Here is a 20,666-nt window from a genome sequence, read left to right as displayed (position 1 = left end):
GTATACCCGTTTGCGCTAAGACGGAACCTGGTCGCAAATATGGCCATGAGAGGGGCACGAGTCGCTATTCGTCTTGTCCTGGAATAACCTGAGTTGGTCACAAATGATGTATGGTAACACAAGTTACCTCCCCTTATACTACAAGATGTAGCATGACATACCTACATGGATCAGATGGATGGTGTCTCACAATGGTGGGTTCATTCTCTCATACAACTTCCATGTCCAGTGTGTGCTCAGACTTGACCACAGGTGGAGATATTACAGCACAATCCCCCCACTCTCCCACCCCAACCAGCGGTAGAAACTAACAGTTTCTGTCCACTAGTCCTTATAATGATAGCATATAGCAAAACCTTTAAAAATCTCAAAATTTTACTGGTCCTTAGGATACCTTTACTATTGGGCAGTTTGGCAAGGACTAGGGGACTAGTGCCAATTTCTAACCCTGCCAACACATACACACACTACAGAAAGTTCATGTAAAAGTGTAGGAATTATCATACGGTCATCACTTGTTTTATTGTTTGTTTGTTGTTTAACGCCGCACTCAGCAATATTCCAGCTATATGACGGCGGTCTGTAAAATAATCGAGTCTGGACCAGACAACCCAGTGGTTGACATCATGAGCATCGATCCACGCAATTAGGATAGATGACATGTATCAACCAAGTCAGCGAGCCTGACCACAAGATCCCGTTAGTCGCCTTTTACGACAAGCATAGTCGCCTTTTACGGCAAGTATGGGTTGCTGAAGACCTTTTCTACCCCGGAATCTTCACGGGTCACTTGTTTTATCGAACACAGAGTATTGTGAAACTACTTGGAATGATGGACGAAATATCACCAATACATGGACAAACAAAAGCATTCATTCTTTGACAAAGCATATAATCGAGTTACAACAGTCAAAGGCAGATAACTTCGTATCTCATCCTGACAACACAAAGAAAACACAAACCTCGTAAATCTCTGTGAGCAGATCCAGGGCAAACAGTGATGCTGTGTCAGATGTGTCCACTGTCTGCATGGCCCAGTGGACGACGGCAAACAGCGGTTCAGACTGACCACTCACGGGACCCTTGAGAGCATTCCGGTAGTGGTCAGCTGACTGCAGTCTGGGGGCACTGAACAAGGTCTTGCAGATGGACGTCCTGATGGTGCCCAGGGTACAGAAGCTGAGCAGCAGCTCAAATAACTGTGGGTGGAGAGTGAGGGCAGATTAACAAAGGAGCATGTGTGTCTGAGAGAGTGAGGGTAGATTAACACAGGAGCATGTGTGTCTGAGAGAGTGAGGGGAGATTAACACAGGAGCATGTGTGTCTGAGTGAGGGGAGATTAACATAGGAGCATGTGTGTCTGAGTGAGGGGAGATTAACACAGGAGCATGTGTGTCTGAGAGAGTGGGGGCAGATTAACACAGGAGCATGTGTGTCTGAGAGAGTGAGGGCAGATTTACACAGGAGCATGTGTGTCTGAGAGTGTGAGGGTAGATTAACACAGGAGCATGTGTGTCTGAGAGAGTGAGGGCAGATTAACTCAGAAGCATGTGTGTCTGAGAGAGTGAGGGCAGATTAACTCAGAAGCATGTGTGTCTGAGAGAGTGAGGGCAGATTAACTCAGAAGCATGTGTGTCTGAGAGAGTGAGTATAGATTAACACAGGAGCATGTGTGTCTGAGAGAGTGAGGGCAGATTAACTCAGAAGCATGTGTGTCTGAGAGAGTGAGGGCAGATTTACACAGGAGCATGTGTGTCTGAGAGAGTGGGGGCAGATTAACACAGGAGCATGTGTGTCTGAGAGAGTGAGGGCAGATTAACACAGGAGCATGTGTGTCTGAGAGAGTGAGGGCAGATTAACACAGAAGCATGTGTGTCTGAGAGAATGGGGGCAGATTAACACAGAAGCATGTGTGTCTGAGAGAGTGAGGGCAGATTTACACAGAAGCATGTGTGTCTGAGAGAGTGAGGGCAGATTTACACAGGAGCATGTGTGTCTGAGAGAGTGAGGGTAGATTAACACAGGAGCATGTGTGTCTGAGAGAGTGAGTATAGATTAACACAGGAGCATGTGTGTCTGAGAGAGTGAGTATAGATTAACACAGGAGCATGTGTGTCTGAGAGAGTGGGGGCAGATTAACACAGGAGCATGTGTGTCTGAGAGAGTGGGGGCAGATTAACACAGGAGCATGTGTGTCTGAGAGAGTGAGGGCAGATTAACACAGGAGCATGTGTGTCTGAGAGAGTGAGGGCAGATTAACATAGGAGCATGTGTGTCTGAGAGAGTGAGGGTAGATTAACACAGGAGCATGTGTGTCTGAGAGAGTGAGGGCAGATTAACACAGGAGCATGTGTGTCTGAGAGAGTGAGTATAGATTAACACAGGAGCATGTGTGTCTGAGAGAGTGAGGGCAGATTAACACAGGAGCATGTGTGTCTGAGTGTGGGGGGGGGCAGATTAACACAGGAGCATGTGTGTCTGAGAGAGTGAGGGCAGATTTACACAGGAGCATGTGTGTCTGAGAGAGTGAGGGTAGATTAACACAGGAGCATGTGTGTCTGAGAGAGTGAGTATAGATTAACACAGGAGCATGTGTGTCTGAGAGAGTGAGGGCAGATTAACTCAGAAGAATCTGTGTCTGAGAGAGTGAGGGGAGATTAACATAGGAGCATGTGTGTCTAAGAGAGTGAGGGGAGATTAACACAGGAGCATGTGTGTCTGAGAGAGTGAGGGGAGATTAACACAGAAGCATGTGTGTCTGAGAGAGTGAGGGCAGATTAACACAGAAGCATGTATGTCTGAGACAGTCAGTCCCTCGAGAAAACCTACCTTGGTGACAGTTTCTCCTGTGCTGGAGGCAATCAGGTTCAAGGTGTGGTTGATACATATCTGTAGGTGTTTATACCTGAAATAACGAAGTCACATCCAAGATAAACCACATGCGTAATTATCATTGAAAACTTACATTAAAACTTACATCGATAAGTATTATGTTGATCATGAAGCAAACAAAATCCTCTACCAGCACGATCTTCCAAAGTATTACCTGACAACCTATTGCTAACCCTGAAAGTTAAGCGAACATACAACTGTCCGACTAAAGGGCTTATGCTCCTTGGTACCACATCCATGTGCAGTACAAGCCAAGATGCTGTAACGGGTGCCACTGGAGCGGCAGGATACGCCCACCTTTTCGCTAACATCTGGTATCACAATTCAATACAGATGCTCATGATATTGTCAGATTCTACTTTTAGTAGATATTTCTGATACTTATGGATACTTTCTGTATTTTATGTGTTCATAAATGATACATGAAAGTGATAGATTGTCTCTGTGGTGTTGGTGGTATCATCAGCTGCTGCCTCGGCATGCATGAGTATATTTGAGTGTGCAGATGAACAAAATGGTTTCAAGTGACTTTAGTGAGTGACTGAGTTGGGTTTAACGCCGCTTTTAACAGTATTCCAGTTATGAATCGCGGCACCTTAGATGACTGGGCCACCCGTGCCCCCTAAGTGACTTGAATCAAACCCGTCAGGACAGCCAACTTCACCGAGCCATCTCCTGTTTAGGTCCCACATTCAGGAGTGTACTGGGACCACCAACATGAAACTCACCTCTGTAGGGAGTTCTGTATGCTGGGTTTCTTCAGCAGATCCTGGAAGAGGTCGACAACGTAGAGACGCGTCACACCAAAGTCTCCATTCACCAGGATGTTGAAGATCAGCTTCAGAGTCTCATTCACATTCTCTGTGTTGAAAATCTGGAGAAAATAAACTAGAGCTGAATCGAAGTTGTCAGTTTACTGCAATACAATCTTTTGGAATTTATCTCAGAAACACCAATGACAGCAAGAGAGAAACAACATTTTCTTTTTAAGCACTAAACGTTTTGATATCTACGTGACAAGATTTGGTTGAAAACAGAAATACTATTGTTCAGTGTGAAGGTGTTATACTGACACATGCAGTATAGAAGTACACAAGACCCATGAAGATCCGGGGTAGAATAGGTCCTCAGCAACCCATGCTTGCCGTAAAAGGCGACTATGCTTGTCGTAAGAGGCAACTAAAGGGATCAGGTGGTCAGGCTTGCTGACTTGGTTGATGCATATCATTGTATCCAAATTGCATGGATCGATGCTCATGATGTCAATCACTGGATTGTCTGGTCCAGGATGGATTATTTACAGAGCTGGAGTGCAGCATTAAATAACAAAGAAACAAAAGAAGTTTGAAGAAAACGTTCCAGATGTAATATGACTGAAATTGCCAGTAACACATGCACCTGTCTCTGGTGGCCGTACCTCCTGACCGATCTCTTCATGAAGACACAGACTCGTGAGGACACACATGCTGAACACAGCAACAGTCAGGTTCTTGTCCGAGATGTACGTACACAGCATCCGCATCAACCGTTTAAAGTTCTCCTGCAATATAGCCATGTTTTCACCAATAATTAGTCCCTGTAAGCTTTAACATAGCATTACAGAAAGTTGTTTTGAAGGGATACTGTTTGTTTCTGAGAAGTCAAGACAAGATAAACACCTGATACATTCACGCAACATTTACGTCTAAATACAAAACTAAACGTATTCTAAAGGAGGCCATCAAGCGATACTCCAGTCTCATTAAAATCAGATCTTAGTTCTCACTACCGCTAAACAAAGCATTACAGGTCATGTCAGACCGACCTTACACGAACTTTGACTGACCAATGGAATGACTGACAAGAAGTCGACATTAGCCAATCAGAAGGCAGCTTTCTCGTGCTTTACGGCATTAATTTTAAATTGGCGACTATGCTTCGAAACATATTTTGACAAGTTTTCAATAAAACATTTGAAACCTGAACAAAAGAACATTCTGGAATGGCTAATAGATGGTCTAGATTGTATGGATTCAGTCGTTAATACCGTAACTCTCGTCCGGAACCCCCCCGTGTTAAAGTTTTTGGGGTTGCAAGATTAGAAATCACATTGCAACTGTCACTTTCATGATCTGGTAAGCAACGCTCTGATTGGTCGGATGAAAGGTCGTTCTGACGTGACCCCTAATTGGATGTCCTTAGATCTTTGTTTAGCGGTAGATTTTAATAAGCTTGGCAATACTCAATGGCTAGAAGACACAAAGTAATGGAATTTCATTTCTGCACCCAACTCCAGTGTCATAATAGAATAAGTTTCCCTTCCCCTTTTTTGGCTAATTAGTTCAACTTGGTACTGTAAATGTGTTTGCAAATCTGAAAAACAATAACAGAAATTCATAGCCTAGAAAGATAACGGTTTCATGCAGAAATATTCAGTAACTGTAGAATTTTGGTGGGAAACAAACCCTACATGTTTGAGACTTAGTCAAAACTATTTCCATGGAAACACAACAAATTAAAAACAAAAATTAATTTAAAAATATGAAAGGGCAATAGGTGACCATATGGTCATTGCACATGTATGCTCAAATATTCATTAGTTTGAAAGTTATGGCTCGGAACACTAAGCCTAGAGTTGTTTGAGACTAAGTCCAAATTGTTTCCATGGAAACATAACAAAATGAAATTTAGAAAAAAATCAAAATAGCAAAAGGCACCAGTGAAGCTGATGAGCAATGCATATCCCAAGTTTTGTTGAAATATGTTTAACATTTTTCAAAATATGGCCCAGAAGTGAACCCTACCCTCGGCTGAGACTAAGTTGTAATTGTTTCCATTGTTGACAATTTTCAAAATAGCAATAGGCACCAGTTATCTGACAACCTGTGCATACGTGCAGTATTCTGTGTGATGAGGACGTACCAGACTCTTGACATACGACTGTACTGTATAGTTGTCCCGAGACAGGTTGGCTAGCAGACCCAGACACGACTGGGTGATCTCATTGGGAGTCAGTCTGAAACAGGTCACATGTTTCAAACTGAGAAAAATACTATCATCACTTCAGAGGGGAATTTTACAACAGATGCAATTTGTTTGTTTGCTTGTTGTGTAACACTGCACTCAGCAATATTTCAGCTATATGACAGGGGTCTAAATAATCATGTCAGGACCAGATAATCCAGTGATTGACATCAAGAGCATTGAACTACCCAATTGGGATACAATGACACGCATCAACCAAGTCAGCGAGCCTGATCACACGATCCCGTTAGTCGCCTCTTACAGCAAGCATGGGTTGCTGAAGTTTCTAACCCAGTCTTCACAGGTACAACAGATGAGAGTGTGCTGCAAAGTGATTTGATTAAAAGAGTTACTAAATAGGATTTGAAACCAGTAAAACTTGAAAAATAACACTTTCTTCAGTCTCAAATTTGTGAATGTGATATATGGCATGAATACATTTTGATTGATACATGTACTTAATATGAACACTTTGCCTTGGTTGAGTTTTGACATGAAATCTTATGTATGACATCATTTCTCTGTTGTCTTTGTTGTCCACAGGCTTATCATGTCCATCTTCCCGAGGCAAGAGAGTTAACTGACTTTAAAAGTCCCGTTTCCTCCCTTGCCGAACTAGGCTGGAATTACTGGGCTCGATCGTACATCCACCAGTCACTATTACCAGTTATGTCCCTTTTAAGCCTCTCCTATGGACCAATCAGATTCCACCACTTGCGTTTGCTTCACACAAAATGGTGGCGCCCAGTCAGGACGATCTGATCGATAATCAAGATCTATATTGTGATAAAACAGGTCTTACATCATGAAATGCATCAAATCACGTGAGCACCTTGATTAAAAACATGAAAAGATTTGGAAAATATCTGCTGACAATGAGTTGGCAGTGCACATGCTTTGCAAATCCTGCAATCGATCGAAATCGGCACGACAGTTTCGATTTCGGTGCGCTATTTTGATTGGACTATGCATAGACTTGTTAGTCCAGCCAAAATGTAACTCCATAATACCAGCCTAGTTCGGCAAGAGTGGAAATTGGACTTTAATAGTCAGTTAACTTTCTTGCCTCGGGTAGATGTATCATGTCTGTCTCCCAGCTGTTAATTTCTGTAGAAAGTGAAAGCTTTTGAAAATTACTGACAATCTTTGTTTCTACAATGTTCATAAAAGTGTTTGTTTTTTTTCAGTTCTGTGGGTGTTATTGAATATTATATACATGGGAATTTTGTAACTTAAATAACCTGCACTAACAACGCTGGTTCAGACATGATCCTTGTGTAAAACATTAAAGATTTATGGGGTCTCCAGATTCAAATACCATGGAAGACCCCAAGGACAAAGCTATCTTAGTGCTAAGATGATCGCAACTCACATACTTTAACATAGACTTACGACAGTCGTAGTGTTAAGATCGCCTTATGGAACAGGTCCAACGACTGCACTGACACCATCCATTTTAGTCGTCTCTTACGACAAGCATTGGTTTCTGATGACCAATTCTACATTAGAATTCCCATAGGGTAGTCTTTCTGCTCAGTGGTGAATGAACCTTGAGCATGTTGACTTCTACATGAAACTGAATTAAAAAACCGAAAAACTTCACAACACCAGCACAACTCACACTTGTTTAATGAGGTATTTGAGAAGATCTTCCATGAAACTCTCATGGAAGCTGATTCTGTGACCATGGGTGATCTTCATCATGAGCTGCAGACACTGAAACAGTCAGCACAAGACGATTCAACACACTGTTAATCTTGAAATTAATGCAGGCGTGAATTAAGTGCGAAAAATGCGAGTTGGCTTTGCTTGCATTAATTAACTACGCATTTATGTCTCCAAAATGACTGTCAAGAATAAGCACTTTGAGCAGGCTTCAACAGAAGGATCATAGCACATTACAAACATCCGTTTATTACTATTATCAAAATGGTCACACCACACACAAGACAATCCAAGGGGCGTGTGTGCATTACCTCTGCTGTGAGCTGGTCTGAGGAGGGGCCCCCGTGAAGCTTCAGCACCCCAGCCAACACGGGGGTCAGGTTGAAGGTAGTGTGCAGCATCTCCTTCATATCGTGCTCCTGGCCTGAAACACACAAGTTTGTTTGTTTGTTTGTTTGTTGTTAAACGCCACACTCAGCAATGTTCTAGCTATATGACAGCAGTCTGTAAACATAGTACCCCAGTAAATTATCAAATCTGAACCAGACAATCCTGTGATTGACATCATGAGCATCGATCCACGCAATTGGGATATGATGACATGCAATAAACCTGTCACCACCTGATCCGTTTAGTCGCCTCACAACAGTGAGTGAGAGAGTGAGTGAGTGAGAGAGTTGGGTTTAACACTGCTTTCAACAGTATTCCAGTTATATCACAGCGTGTCAGCTTAATGTGGGAGGAAAGCCCGAAGTGGTGCAGGTCTCAGACGTTTACAACTTCGGTGAAACCCACGAGCACAGGTATGGTGCTGACAAACCTAGAAACATAATCAGGGCATCCCACAACAGATAGTAGGGATGTCAGGACTGATCTAATAATCTATGCATCCATATTGGCCATGGCCTGACTTAATATATTAATGATAAGTCTAGTTGTGCCAAAAACTTTTTAATTTACCAGCCAAGACATCGCTGTCTGCATCATTTTCAGTAGGGGTGAAACTATACATTGGTGAGCCAGTGCATCGTGAGTTTTCATGCAATGATATGATACACAATATGTTTTTCTCTGTATCGATACAAGATGATACACTTGCTAACTACACTATTTACTAGTTGTTTAATGCCCCCAAACCCAGCATTTTTTGTCAGTCAACTGTTGCAATATGGGTTGTAATTAGCTTTTTAAGTTCACTACTAAAAATAACCACTACAAAAATGTGTTTACAGCTAGCTTTTCCTTTGGAACCTGCTCTGAAATAATTATAATCATGATAATCAAGAAGTTTCCACATGATTTGAGGTCAATATGCGTATTGTGACCTACACATCGTGTCACGTATCGTTTTGTGACCTTGTTGTTCACCCCTAATTTTCAGCAGATATTAGTGTTGATACTATTTGACCATTATGAGCTGAGCTACCAGCTGAAGAATAGAAATCTACTGGACTCCGGACTAGTGGCTAAAGATGCAGACTGCATAGTACATGCATGATGGGATCAAAGACAGCTATCTGTCAAATACAAGTTACATTAAATTAAGCTTTGAACAAAACTTTAACAGTCTGCAACTTCAGCCACTTGTCCGAAACCCTAGTCTAGTAAACATGGTAAATTTCTGTTTGGTCTTGTATGCTCAGATAGTACTAGTCCACTTCATAACACTATAATGTACTGAAAATGATGCCAAGAGCCAAGTTCAGGCAAAAAGACTCACAAGTTGATGCCACAGACTGCAACACATAGCATAACATGCTGTATCAGCATTACATGGGAGGAAGGTCTAAAGAGATGCAGTAAGTTATTCAGTTAGTTGGGAGATTCTTATACATAAAAGATGTGTAAAAGGATTTTCCTGTGTATTCAAGCTTACCTATTTGATTGAGCACTGTGAGACACTTGAGTACTAGCCCCGACTTGGACTGTGAGTCGTTGAGGATATCCACGATGCATGTCAGACACTCTGCAGCCAGAAGCTGGCGGGGGTTGAAGAACTTGAGGGGCAAAGTGCGACCTATCACTCCATGTAGAATCTAAAATACAACAGAACGGTCATTCTTAGTGTTGTTACAAGTATCATCATGATCAATGTGACAAAACCACTCTCAGTATTACAGTTTCTGAAATTTCTCTGGTGACTCTTGTGATGTTCCATAGTACCATACTAAATACTAACAATGCTAATCTAATTTTCTTTAAAGATTTTGATGACCAATTACGCAAAGATGCAGTACAATAAAGCAATGTAGTAAGAATTGGATGGTGGTCAATGTCAAAGGAAAGGGTCAATACAATGTTCATAATCAAACTTTTAGGATATTATTTTGAAAAACTTGATTTACTAAACCTAGGTAATTAAATTATTAAACATGTTAAATATTCCTTTATCATGTTCATAAATTATTAACAAATTTCACACAAAAATATTAACAAGAAGATGTTCGGAATAAGCAATATTCAAAATCAACATTGTCCCTAACTTTTCCAAAAGAAAGAGCTAGCTCATTCCTCAAACACTAGAAAAGAGACCTATTTATGATAATAACCTTCAAATCCACATTCATTTCAAATTTGCAAATGTCATAAATTAAACATCATTTTACATAAATCCTTTATTAAAAAGCCTATAGCATGTTTTAACCATTCAAATGCAAAAATAATGAAGTGCCATTCCATTGGATCATAGTCTCTAAATGTACACATGGTGACTTGTAACAATCATCCCTGTACCTCAAGTTGTCGCTGTAGATAGATAAGGTTGCTGTTGCTGCGACTGTTGTGGTACTGATTGGCTGCGATTGTCACCTGTTTCACACATGGGGCAGCCTCCATTATTGTAGTTAGTTGGAATTGTCAGCTATTTCTTCTCTGCAGACAAAATTTTTTTATTGTTTACTAATAAAGCCGCATGCGACAGCATCACTATTTGAAAAATAGGGGGATAAAGCCCAAAATGAGCAGAAAAAATGATCCACGCTTGCAATCGTATGGTTTAATACGATTAAACCTTGGAATTGAATATCAAAGTGATGCATAAACGGCGAAAATTGGACATCAACATTGAAAAAGTACTTAGAATCGAAGTTCCATCATGGCGTGCGACAGTCTCATCAGTGACATACGTCGGAGCCACATTTCAGCGAACACATATTTTGTGTCTACTTTGGTAATTAAACATTTCATTTACCTACAAAAGCATTTAATTCAAGCTGTAGATTGGGGGGGGGGGGGGGGGGGGGCAAGTCCCCCAAACCCCGTTATTTTAGCGAGGAGAAAAAAATGGCATCTAAAAAACATAGAAACCGCTCAAAAGAATGAGCTCGTGCACATCCCTTTCCAAAATGGTGTGCAGTATACTGTATTCTTGCCCATTTATCATATAACCAGGTTGTCATTGACCATTACCAAACGAAATCCAGATTGACTGGTCTGTTTTGACACTGGCCCGTTTTGACTGGTATCGAAATGAACAAGGACCCCTTGACAATAACTACAAATGCCCAAACTTCCCACAGCAATCCCACTATCATTTGGCTAAGACTCTATCAGTTTGTCTGTTTCTGATAGAGGCAAATATTGACCTCATCGGTGACAGCACCAGATGCAGATGAGGTGATCACTGACGAGGAAGGAAACAATAAATGGTTGTATTAAATTTTCCACCACGTTCCATGGTCCAAGTCGTGATCCTCACTGTATATATTGCACACTATTGTATTGATTATGTATGTACTGCGTGTATTCTCGTATCTTTTTATAATAAAACACCATTTCAATGCCACGAAAATAGGTGACACAAGGCGGTTGACAACTTTTGTCATACACGAAATAGACTGGATTCAAACCAATCTGCTATTCTACGACAAATAGGATCATGCACTGTAACTTACAGTTTGTGATGACGTTGTCGGCTTAGTTCAAGTGTCTTATGAAATGTCATACAAACCACATCAAAATGCATAGCAATGTGCTTTGTTTACAGCAACCATTTTGAAAGTTTCAAACCTCGCGCTTCAGCTTTTACTACGCATGCGCGAGAAAATTGGCGAAGAATTTGGGAAAATGCTATCTTCTGTCGCCAGAAAGGAGAATTTCATAGTCTTTTCGAGTAGTCATCACCCAAATTGTTGTTTTATTGGCGGCAATTCAATGTCCAGATACTCCCAGACTGCACCATCAAACATGACAGCGCCCTGATACACAACACGGGGGAAGTGCTTGCGAAAAGCCAGAGGAGAAAATGGTGATGAACTTTTGTGACAGGGCAGGAATCGTCAATTTCGTGAGTTAATACATGTGTTAGTTACAAAGATCTAACATTAACAGTCATACTAATGTATATCGACCAACCTGATCACATTGTGGCCACTGATCGTATCCTGAAACACAGAACTATGTAACTAATGTTATTAATAATAATAATAAACAAACTCGCCAAAAGTCTCGCAGCCTAAAGTCCTGTGGCTGAACACGTGGATCGTGCCTTGTGCTGTCCGATTCGACTGAGCATGGCAGCCTAAACGAAGAAATTTAAAGTTTTAATTTGAAGACATATCAGGACACTGACTAACTACATTAACAAAGCAAGCTCTTTCACTGATTTAATTCGTATCATTGATTTCAACATTGTACACTTTCATACCATGCATACCAGTGCACATACATAGCTTCACTCATTCATTCATACAGTTCCTCAATTTGAACCGTCACATATCTCCGGGCGGACATTCGGTAAAAAAATACAAAGTTGAAATAAAGGACAAAATTATGCAATAATAGTCTAATGTTTAAAAGAATGAATGTTACATATAAACAACTCGCAAACAAAAGACGTCATGTAAAGAAAGAACAATCTGTGCTAATGAACATCAAAGAACTAATGGACAACGCATTGACGATAAAGAAGGCAAGATGGCGCTGCAATTTGTAAAACATTGTTGCAAGTGTCGTGATATGTATCAGATCATGAGCAATGTATAGTCTAATGTTAAAAAGAATGAATGGTACATATATAAACAACTCGCAAACAAAAGACGTCATGTAAAGAAAGAATAATCTGTGCTAATGAACATCAGTGCACAAAAGGACTCCAAACTGCTAAAGGACAACATTGACGATAAAGAACGCAAGATGGCGCTGCAATTTGTAAAACATTGTTGCAAGTGTCGTGATATGTATCGGATCGTGAGCAATGTATCGTGATACATATACATGATATAGGGTCGCACAGTTGGTGTATTGTCCCAGCTCTACATTTTAGTGTCAATACACTTTTATTGTATGGGGTACACACGCTTTATACCGGACTCCAATCCACCATGCTTGTTTGATGCTACTACTAAAGCAGCACGCAACAGAATCACTATTTAAAAAAAAATAAAAAAATAAGGCGATAAAGCTCAAAATAAGCAGAAAAAAATTACCCTGTTTGCATTTGTATGATTTATGATTAAACCTTGACACATGCTTGAAATTGAATATCAAAGCGAAAATTGGACATCAACATCGAAAAAGTAATTGAAAGTATAAGTTTTTCATGGCGTGCGGCAACCTCGTCAGTGACATATACCGTATTCGACGTAATAAGCGCCCCACTCTAATAAGCTCCCACGGAAATATTTGCTAATATATTGGCTAGTGAACAATCCCAATTAGCACCCTTTCCAATTGATCAATGTATACAAGACTTATTTATTCACGTATAATACACACTCGTGTGTGATATGCACCCTCAGTTATTGGGAATTTAATTCTGGAAAAATATATTTGTCGTACATAATCATTTCAGGCTGTCAGCATAAACCACAAAAAAATTTGATAGCGCCCTGGGCGCTTATTACGTCGAATACGGTAGTCATAGTTATATAGTCTTTTGATAATCGGCATCCAGTTGAATTATTTTACCGCTTTCTTTGCAGATGCAGTTTTAATGTTGTGATATGTCGGCCAAGTCTAACCCTAAACCTGATGGTGGTGTCACTGCTGGCTCAAGGAAAGCTCTCATCAATAACACTAAAGGAATGCTTTATAAATCCTGGTCTTTCTTGGCAGAATATTTGCCTCTAGCAAACTCACAAGCATCTGATTTCATAGTTAAAAACTTGTGGAGTTTCTATGTGCCGGAAAACATCCAGAAAGAACTTTTGGAGATGTCAGATGATGAATTGTCTTCTTTACCATCTGTCGTGACTGGAAAAGTGATGTCAGAAGGTGATGGGGTGACAGACCGTAACAGCGAATTATTCAATGCTGAGCACTCCAAAGTGAATACAAAAGCAGAAGAAAAGTGGGAGTCTTTTAACCCTGGGCAACATCATCTTAAATGCATTAAGTGTCAGTTCCTCGAGAAATCTCCAATGTCTGCAGAAGGAAGAAAAAATGTTCATCTTCAAACATTATGTCCTATTGCTTGGAATCATTCAAATCTGCATGCCTTCACACAAGCTGCCAAAGACTATACCCTGACCTCGATGAATGTGCTGACTTCAGTGGGTGATGTGAGTGTGCTGCAATGTGGTGTAGATGATGATGATGATGATGATGATAGACTTGAACGTGTGCTGATGTCACAGAAGAAGAGTCATGAGGTGGAAGTCATGGCCGAAGTTTGCGCACATATGGCCGATGTTTTCAAAACCAATCTGGTAAGTAAAACATGTCAATGCAGTTTTGTAATTATTGTATTGTGAGTGAGTTGGGTGTGTCAAAGCGTGTCAGCTTAATGTGGGAGGAAAGTGATACAGGTCTCAGACGTTTCCCACATTCGTGAAACCCACAAGCATGTGTGTGATGCTTACATACCTAAAAACATAATCGGGGCGAACGTTGATTCGAACCCACAAGCATAGGCTTCTAGCATGCTCAAGGGACACAACTCTGCACAGTGTATTGCTGCCAAATACATGGCATACACAATGTACTTTATGTTTACTATTATCACTAAATCAGCTGACAATGGCAAGTCAGCATGATCAGTTCTCGAAACTTTTAGAACACTAAGTTGAGTGGTCAACATGAAAAAAAAGCATTTTCAGTCTGAGTGTATGTCATGTTTTATGCAATATTTGTTTCTTACGACACAAATTGTTCTTAGCGCTATGCAATCTCATTAAAATCATATCTTAGTTCTCGCTACCGCTAAACAAAGATCTGAGGACATCCCATTACGGGTCAGATGAAACCGACCTTTCACAAACTTTGACTGTCCAATGGAATGATTAACAAGAAGTTGACAATAGCCAATCAGAAGGCAGCTTATTCAAGCTTTATGGCACAAGTTTCAAACTGGCAACTACGCGTCGAAACATATTTTGACATATACTTGATTAAAAAATTCAGAACTGAACGGAAGAACATTCTGGAATGGCTAATTGATGGTCGAGATTGTATGAATACAGACATAAAGCCCATAACTGTTGTTTGGAATTCCCTGTGTGTGTTTTTTTCGAGGTTGCACGATCAAAAATCACATTCCAACTGTCACTTTCATGATCTGATAAGTGATGCTCTGATTGGTCAGATGAAAATTTGACCTGCAATGGCATGTCCTCAGATCTTTGTAGCCAGAACTAAGATCTGATTTTAATGAGATTGAGCACTATGATCACTTTGATGATCGTAATTTCCATACATTAACATAGGTTTATGATAGTCATAGCAGTAAGATAGCTTTGTGTAACAGAATTTCCATATTGTGGGTGTGCTGGGATAGCCTAGTTGTTGAAGCATTCCCTCATCAGGCCAAAGCGAGTGAGTTCCAATATGATGTTACATCAGCAGTATCTTGGCTATGTTGTGACTCGCACTGTACACCCTGGCCTAGTTCAAATACGAACATGCTCACTCATGGTCCCGGGTTTCAGAAGCATGACAAGGGTCAATAATGTTTCAGACAGTGGACCTAGGCAGTGGGAAGGGCTACCTCAGCACTCAGTTGTGTTACGAATTTAATCATCACGTCATTGGGATCGACTCCTCCAGCACAAACACAGATGGCGCCACCAAGAGGGCAGGCAGACTGGACAAGGAATGGGATGCCAGAAAAAAACAGCCTGTGAAATCAAAGAAAAATTCACAAAGACACAAAGACCATCCATTAGCTTGTTTGTCAGATAAAAGTACAAGGAAGGATTTTAAGACAAAGTCCAGTTCTTTTGAGAGTAAATGTTCAAGCTGTGATATTAATGAACTCTCGGACAGTTTCATTGCTTTTAATGTCCATGATGTAGATGAGGCAATGGAGGACTCTCTTCATGCAGAAAATGCAGACATTAAGCCTTCAGACCAAACTACTCATGACCATTGTTCAACAAGCAAAAATGTTTGTCCGAACAAGGTTTTTGAGAATACAGTAAAAATCAACAAAAATAAATCCATCAACAATGAACCATCTGCAGCTGACGATACAAGTAATAATTCAGTGGAACATTCGGAGAGTTTGTGTAACTCGGATTCAACTGAGAAGCACAAATACTCAAGGTCTTCATTAAACAATAGTTCTACCCTTGGGATCCACACTACCACCAAGGACAGGCCTAAAGAGGAAAGGTTTGTCCCACTGACGAAGTTTGTAGATTGTAACATGAAGCTGATGGAATCGGTAAAGGATTCGGTAGTTGAGTTGGGATTGGACCCGGACAAGGCCAGACTGCTTCTGACGGGTCTTCACACGTGTGGGGGTCTTGGCTCAAGTCTTGTGCGTCTGTTCGTCAACAGTCCGTCTGTCACAGTCATGTGTAATGTCGCTTGCTGCTATCATCTCTTGGAGGAGGAGTTTGTTGCTGGTCCATTTGGCGATGCTGCAAGTATGTTAGAGGTATGAGTTTGAAGGTGGACCTTTTTCATATGAGACTGGGCTGACAAAACAGCTCTGTGTGACTTTCCCTTTGGAGCAATAATTACAGGTGGGGTTTCACTGATGAATCAGTGCATCATGAATTTTCACCTGTCGATACCAAACTAACCATTCATAGTATACATGTATTGATCCATAGTTTAAATTTGTATAAATTTTCAAAAGGTGAAAGATTTCAAAGTTTTACAAAAACTCTGCCTGATAGCTGCTCGGGCTAGATTTGCCTTACTGCCTAATATGAGACAATCTGCAAACCAGACTAAATTAATCATGTGCAAGTATTTCACAGACTGGTTGATAGAAGTTACATCAGCTTTTTGGCAGAGAAAAACCTGATTGCATGCTGACAGGGTCAGTCACTTTAAGTCCCCTCCAAACTTCTAAAAACTGAAACACAAGTAGTCTCTTGAGAAGAGTCCACCTGATGCCTTGCTCCATTCCGATCCATGGTGGAGGTGGCCCCTGGTGTGCCACTGTTGTTATGAGAGCCTACTCGTGTCATCTTATTTCAGTGGCATGGATCATTGTTCATGTTTGTTTGTTTGTTGTTTCACGCTGCACTTAGCAATATTCCAGCTATATGGCAGCGGTCTGTTAATAATCAAGTCTGGACCAATCCAGTGATTGACGTTATGCACATCGGTCCACACACTTGGGATCAATGACATGCATCAACCAAGTCAGCTAGCCAGACCGCCCGATGTCGTTAGTCACCTCTTACAGCAAGCATCATTCATCATATAAACTGTACCACAGTTGTATTTGGTCAAGACTCAGTTACTTTCAGACATGCCCTTATCTTGCTTATTTGAGTATAATATTGTTCAGTGTGATATTGTCTGCGAATTCATTTTGAATTTCATGCACCTTCTGCCAGGGGAGTCCATCCTACTGCAATTTATTTTCCCAATTCCCATATGACTGTTGATATTTCTATTGCTTACCCAAGTTGCCTAGGATGTGTGAAGCCAATTTCAGGTGTCCCCCACCATGATATTGCTGCAGTTTTGCTAAAAGTTGCACAAAACTATTCTTACTCACTCTCTGTAAGTCTTGAAGCTTGTCCAATCTCATTAAAATCAGATCTTAGTTCTCGCCACCGCTAAACAAAGATCTGAGGACATCCCATTACGGGTCACGTCAGACCAACCTTGCGCGAACTTTGACCGACCAATGGAATGACCAATCAGAAGGCAGCTTTCTCCAGCTTTATGGCACTAATTTGAAATGGGCGACTACGCTTCAAAACATATTTTGACAAATTCTCCATTACAAATGTGAAACCTGAACAAAAGAACATTCTGGAATGGCTAAAAGATAGGTAGTCTAGATTGTATGGATTTCGGTCATTAAACCCGTAACTATCGTTCGGAATACCCTGTGTTAAAGTTTTTGTGGTTGCATGATTAGAAATCACATTCCGACTGTCACTTTCATGATCTGGTAAGTGACGCTCTGATTGGTCGGATGAAAGGTTTTTCTGACGTGACCCCAAATGGGATGTCTTCAGATCTTTGTTTAGCGGTAGCGAGAACTAAGGTCTGATTTTAATGAGATTGGTAGCTTGTCCGGTTTAGAAGTGATTCCCAGCACGCTATGCTGGTCGTATGAGGTGAACAAATGGATTGGATGGTCAGGCCCAGTGACTTGGTTGATTGTGTGTCATCGTACCCGGATAAAGTTGATCGTCACACTGAATTATCTGTCCAGTGTCAATTATTTGGAGGCTGCCATCATATGGCTGGAATATTGCCGAGTCTTGTAAGCTGATAGGGAACTACAAATATGATTTGTGGTACTGAGTAACATGATATTGTGGTCCAATAAACATAGCTATTAGCATCATTAGGATCATGCTCAATGTGTATGTACAGCCTGCAGTGTTCATGTGCATTATATCCGGCAGGTGCCCCCTGTGTCAGCTCTGACTTCCCTATGAGCAGCTACCTACAGGAGGGGTCAATGTGTATGTACAGCCTGCAGTGTTCATGTGCATTATATCCTGCAGGTGCCCCCTGTGTCAGCTCTGACTTCCCCATGAGCAGCTACCTACAGGAGGGGTCAATGTGTATGTACAGCCTGCAGTGTTCATGTGCATTATATCCTGCAGGTGCCCCCTGTGTCAGCTCTGACTTCCCCATGAGCAGCTACCTACAGGAGGGGTCAATGTGTATGTACAGCCTGCAGTGTTCATGTGCATTATATCCTGCAGGTGCCCCCTGTGTCAGCTCTGACTACCCCATGAGCAGCTACCTACAGGAGGGGTCAATGTGTATGTACAGCCTGCAGTGTTCATGTGCATTATATCCTGCAGGTGCCCCCTGTGTCAGCTCTGACTTCCCCATGAGCAGCTACCTACAGGAGGGGTCAATGTGTATGTACAGCCTGCAGTGTTCATGTGCATTATATCCTGCAGGTGCCCCCTGTGTCAGCTCCGACTTCCCCATGAGCAGCTACCTACAGGAGGGGTCAATGTGTATGTACAGCCTGTAGTATTCATGTGCATTATATCCTGCAGGTGCCCCCTGTGTCAGCTCCGACTTCCCCATGAGCAGCTACCTACAGGAGGGACAGATAGGCTTGGGGAAGGCTGCCCGGAACATAGCATGTCTGTCTGTACACAGAATGGCTGCAGAGAAACAGGTGACTGGCACTGAAATTGGCACTCGTCCTGTAGTCCTGGCCAATGCCCAATAGTTAGGTATCATGAGGACTAGTAGAAACTGCCAAATCTAAGGCTTTTGCTATATGTTCTCATTATAAGGACTGGTGGACTAAAACTTGACTCCCAGTCCACCATTTGTAATTCAGTGTCATTTCCAGAGCTCTAGATATGTTTTTGGTTATTTGGGTATTTTACTCAGGGATTTGATTTTGATTGGGTATCCACAATTTTCAGAGGGTATTCAATAAAAAACATTACCCCAAGTTTCTTGACATTTGGTATTTTAACTTGAAACCTGTGTCATAACAATCCCTGCAAATCATTTAAAACTATGTAAATAATCATGATAATAGTATACCCGTCTGGTTGCAGTTCCCTCACTGGGACGCCATTTTTGTTTGCGCTTTTTTAATCACCACTCAGCGACTGTTCAGGATACAAAATGTACATAGACTTTTCAATTGGCATCCGTCAGTATGTTTGTTGCAGAACCTTTTCTGAATGTAACTGTCTGTAAGTGAATTTGGCGATCAGCTGATACATAATCATTTTATCAAACAGTTGTAATATATGAATTAGTTTTATTTCAATAGGGTATTTATAGTTTTTGTTGCATAAGCTAGGATTTGATTTTAGTTATTTAATGTGTATTTTATGCAAATACGCAGCTTATCTCGAGCCCTGATTACTCTCCACCTTGAGTGTAGGCACCATGTTATTGAGCCATATCTGCTAATCTGACAGAAGCTTTTTCATCAACCATACTGTCAACAGAGCGATAAAAGTAGTTTTTCAACCCGAATTTTAACTAATTTACAGCACAAGTGGTCCCACTTGGTGACTTGGTTGATTGATCGATCACTGATGTCAGGATTGTTGCTTATAATAGCAATTACTGGATTTTATCATCCAAAACTGGCTCCCACAGTAGATATGGCTTGGGTGAGATCAAGCAATATCTACATTGTAGTTATCGCTGCAATGAAATTGCATCACAATGCTTTGCTGACCATTGTGACATCATTGTTACCATGACATCACTAATGACTCTGCTACTGAAGCTGTTAGCAGTACTTTTTACACTGCTTGTTACTGTCTACAAACTGAAAAAGATGTTGGATGATAAATAAAATCTCACCCTTGTGTCTTTTGATATAAAATATATCAACACTCGTTGACAAAAGTAGAAAAACTCCTCAACAAGCCTTGGAATTTTTCCACTTTTGTCAACTCATGTTGATTTATTTGATATCGAAAGACACTCGGGTGAGATTCTCCATGTGTGATGCAGACTAAACTGTTTACAGACTGCCATCGTATAGCTGAAATGTTGTAGAATGAACTGTCAGGACCTAATGCATATGAGTGGACTGCTATTGCATTTGGTTACCATGGTTACAGTGTCATTGTGACCTGACGCATTGACAGTTGCTCATATTATCAACCACAAGTTGACCTGCACAGGAAATATTCCATATGCAAACTGGTTAATGGGTTTAGCATGTGTAGCAGTAATATTGTCAAATGACTCTCTTTAGAAAATTGCATTTGTGTCAGTTAATGTGTCTGTTGATTATGCTTGTT

General features: G+C 41.0%; 2 protein-coding genes across 6 annotated transcripts in view; one reads left to right on the top strand and one right to left on the bottom strand.

The window, feature by feature from the left end:
- The window catches only part of LOC124138232 (protein CIP2A homolog), a 32,473-nt gene extending 20,885 nt beyond the window's left edge, over positions 1–11,588 (bottom strand). For 4 of the 5 annotated variants that reach the window (XM_048384613.1, XM_048384610.1, XM_048384612.1 and 1 more), the window contains exons 1-10: positions 11,454–11,588; positions 10,294–10,431; positions 9,437–9,596; positions 7,872–7,984; positions 7,517–7,611; positions 5,794–5,887; positions 4,310–4,432; positions 3,621–3,766; positions 2,830–2,905; positions 963–1,199 (exon numbers count right to left, since the gene is read on the bottom strand). In XM_048384613.1, the coding sequence (XP_048240570.1) occupies positions 963–1,199; positions 2,830–2,905; positions 3,621–3,766; positions 4,310–4,432; positions 5,794–5,887; positions 7,517–7,611; positions 7,872–7,984; positions 9,437–9,596; positions 10,294–10,395 (1,146 nt within the window). In that variant the 5' untranslated portion in view covers positions 10,396–10,431; positions 11,454–11,588. The remainder of the gene's footprint in view (positions 1–962; positions 1,200–2,829; positions 2,906–3,620; positions 3,767–4,309; positions 4,433–5,793; positions 5,888–7,516; positions 7,612–7,871; positions 7,985–9,436; positions 9,597–10,293; positions 10,432–11,453) is intronic. The other variant, XM_048384609.1, reaches the window with a different exon arrangement.
- A 14-nt stretch (positions 11,589–11,602) lies between these two features.
- The window catches only part of LOC124138234 (probable methyltransferase-like protein 25), a 34,466-nt gene continuing 25,402 nt past the window's right edge, over positions 11,603–20,666 (top strand). Inside the window, exons 1-4 of the mRNA XM_048384614.1 lie at positions 11,603–11,845; positions 13,482–14,207; positions 15,455–16,367; positions 18,936–19,060. Coding sequence (XP_048240571.1) covers positions 13,503–14,207; positions 15,455–16,367; positions 18,936–19,060 — 1,743 coding nt within the window. The 5' untranslated portion in view covers positions 11,603–11,845; positions 13,482–13,502. The remainder of the gene's footprint in view (positions 11,846–13,481; positions 14,208–15,454; positions 16,368–18,935; positions 19,061–20,666) is intronic.

Source organism: Haliotis rufescens, unplaced genomic scaffold (assembly GCF_023055435.1).
Source record: "Haliotis rufescens isolate VD_foot unplaced genomic scaffold, xgHalRufe1.0.p SCAF_5, whole genome shotgun sequence".
NCBI classification, from domain to species: Eukaryota; Metazoa; Mollusca; class Gastropoda; order Lepetellida; family Haliotidae; genus Haliotis; species Haliotis rufescens.
The sequence above is the reverse complement of the archived record's forward strand: the minus strand, read 5'-3'. Positions and strand labels throughout refer to the sequence as shown.